The sequence below is a fragment of the Myotis brandtii genome, unplaced genomic scaffold (assembly GCF_000412655.1).
Source record: "Myotis brandtii unplaced genomic scaffold, ASM41265v1 scaffold1405, whole genome shotgun sequence".
Lineage (NCBI taxonomy): Eukaryota > Metazoa > Chordata > Mammalia > Chiroptera > Vespertilionidae > Myotis > Myotis brandtii.
In genome coordinates, this window is record NW_005355020.1 from 92,475 (window position 1) to 95,554 (window position 3,080).

The following is a 3,080-nucleotide window of genomic DNA, read 5'->3' on the forward strand; positions in this document are numbered from 1 at the left end:
GAAAGAAAGAAAGAAAGAAAGAAAGAAAGAAAGGGAGAAAGATACAAGTCTCAGGGAATAATGGCTTTAGTCCTGGTGTCAATAATAAATCTCTTTTTGTTTACACATATTAGCAGTCAAGCACATGAAATTCAGACCATTATTAATTTTGATGTATTAACTTCTCCTTTCTCAAATATTTGTAATGATTCCCCAGAGACTGTGACATTTTATGTTATGCTCAGCATCTGTATTGGGTTAATAGACTTAGAAAACACCTCAGACTTTCAATACAGAAGCCCCCCACTTGATAACCTAAAGCTCTCAGTAGCCAGGTTTTAGAGTCTCTCCACTAAGCATCTGCTTGTGGACCTTCATCTCTGGCCTCTTCCTGGAGGAACCACTGAGATGGCAGTGACTCCTCCATATGTGAAATATTTTTTTATTAGAGGCACCAAACTACTTTTAAAGGTACCACCATTACATCTAATAGTGTATTATTTTCAGAAATGGACAGCATGGGGTTATTATTATTATTATTATTATTATTTCATTTTGGTAGGATGAACATGAGCTTCTTGAGAATAAGTTCTTTCCAAGGTCACACAGAGGGTAGATAGAAAGGTAGACATGAAGACATTTCTTCTGGTTGCAGTGTCAGGGCTTTCACCTGTCCCTCCCTTAGGCTCTTCATTGAAGAGAATTCAAGTGAGAAGGCATCAATGGAATGAAAGGTAAGAAAGACAGTGGTCTTGGAGAGACAAAAGGTAATAAGTGTGAGGGATCAATTTTTGTCTTATCTAGGAGCGAGATCTGGACCTTGAAGAAGCCAAAAATTGTTTCCAAGAAACTAAGTACATTCCGATTTCCAGATCTGAATGGGATGCTCCAAGTGTTTAAAGGTGAGGAGAGCCAGAGGAAGAGTGTGTGAGATTCTTACAGTACTGGAGCACGTGGAGGAATGGATGTTGTTTCTATATGAGGATAAAAGAGAGGAGGTAGGCCTCACAAGAAGACATAGATACCATGTGCTGAAGATGTGAACACACATATATATATATGGGAATGGCCAGGTGTCCTCCTTCACCAGTTGACAGCCTGAGAGGCTTCCCCACCCACTCAAGAGAAAGGGCAGGTTATCAGAGTTCCCTCCTTTGCTTCTAACGTTATCATTGAAACTTTTGTCATTTCAGAGCTGGCAGAAGTCCAAAACTACTGGGGTAAGAAATTACAGGTTCTTCAAATCATCATGTTCTGATCACATTTCAGAAGTTGTGCTTACTCTTAGGTCCCATGATCTCAAATACATGTGTTCCACCCAAACAGACATACATTCAACAGTTCTTAACTGATCTACTCCTCACTGACCCATTAACTCATGTTCCTCCCAGTCAATTCCCATATTCCTTCTCAAAATGTCACAAGACACATACCGTATTTAATTCACCTGACTATGTAATTTTTCCTACAGTGGACTTGACGCTGAATCCATTCAATGATGTTTCGAATGTTGTCGTTTCTGAGGATCAGAGACAAGTGACTGTTGGGAATGATATTATGTTTAGGAATGTATACCCATGTAACTTTTATGCTTTTGATGTATGGGGAAGCCAAAATTTCTCTTCTGGGAAATGTTACTGGGAAGTTGATGTGTCTGGGAAAATTGCCTGGATTCTGGGGGTATACAGTAAAACAAGCAATCTCAATAGAAAGAAAAGCTCTGGGTTTGTTTTTAACCCCCAAACAAATTATTCAAATGCTTACTCCAGATTCAGACCTGAAAATGGCTTCTGGGTTGTAGGGTTACAGAATGAATCTGAGTACAATGCCTTTGAGGACTCTTCCACCTCTGATCCCAAGGTCTTGACTCTTTCCATGTTTGTTCCTCCCCGCCGTGTAGGGGTTTTCCTAGACTATGAAGCAAGCACTGTCTCATTTTTTAATGTCACAAACCATGGGTCACTCATCTACAAGTTCTCTAAATGTCACTTTTCTCACACTGTTTATCCCTATTTCAATCCTTGGAACTGCCCAGTTCCCATGAAACTGTGCCCACCGAGCTCCTGAACAGTCTCCCTCCCTCACTCACTTCTGTGTAGCGACCCTTGTCCTGGGGCTCATCACCTGCACCTGAGCTCACTGCTCCATTCAGACCTCTTCCTTGCTGTCTCCCTTCTGTAGAACATTTATTGTTTCTTGGGTTAGAAGAGAAGCTTATTTACTCAGTTACCCTTTCCTATATTATCAGCAAAAGGTATCTAAATCCTCTTATCAACAGAAAAGTATTAGTATAATACCTCTACCCTACCATTTTTCCACATTTTCCTTTAACCCTAACTTGAAGAGACATTAGCCACGACTCTAGGACAATCCATAATCATTCCACAACTAAATAGCATTTTAGTGTATATCTATTTGTTGCCCAACATACAGCAGGTTGTCCAGAGAGTTTAGGGGGAGGGAACAAATGTAATATATGTACCAAGAGTGAACATTTTATGTTCAGAGTGTTTGAGTTTAAATCTTGTCTATTCTCTTACGAGGTGTGTAATGATGGATTTATTTTTGTTTCTTCTCATAAAATAAAAATTGGATTTTAAACTGCACCTAACTCTTAAAGATCTTTGTGAGAAACTGTCAACCAATGTAAAGCACCTATTTAAGGGTTCTGCACAATATAATAAATGTTTGCTCTCATGATCTCAGAAAAGTATGAGCTGTGTCAGTGTCCCGTGCAATGGATGTGTGCCCTTGAGAGGAACAGAAAATGATTCCACTGAAGCTCATTTGTCAAGTTCCCAACCTTTGCTATCAAGTCTACTCCAGTCCCAGTCTTGTGTTACAGAACATTTTACATGGAGGCTGGAACTGTTTTAAGGCCCTTTATTGGGAACAGGTCAGAAAAAGAAAAAATATGAGTTCCCAAGATCTGTCCAGCAGAGAGAGCCATGTCTAGGGACAGCCACTCCTATTAGGATAGCCTTTTGGTGTTCAGAGTTTGTCCTTGTGCTGAAAAGATAGATTTGAGTATCACATCCTATATACCGTACCATGCCCTTTTATTTCCCTTACTTTTAAAATCAGTTTCAAACTTTGATGAG

General features: G+C 39.7%; 1 protein-coding gene across 1 annotated transcript in view; it reads left to right on the forward strand.

Moving 5' to 3' along the window:
- LOC102244991 (E3 ubiquitin-protein ligase TRIM22-like) overlaps window positions 1-2,680 on the forward strand; it is a 17,146-nt gene extending 14,466 nt beyond the window's left edge. The window contains 3 exon segments of the mRNA XM_014535246.1: window positions 784-881; window positions 1,173-1,199; window positions 1,451-2,680. Coding sequence (XP_014390732.1) covers window positions 784-881; window positions 1,173-1,199; window positions 1,451-2,046 — 721 coding nt within the window. The 3' untranslated portion in view covers window positions 2,047-2,680.
- Window positions 2,681-3,080: the final 400 nt, after the last annotated feature.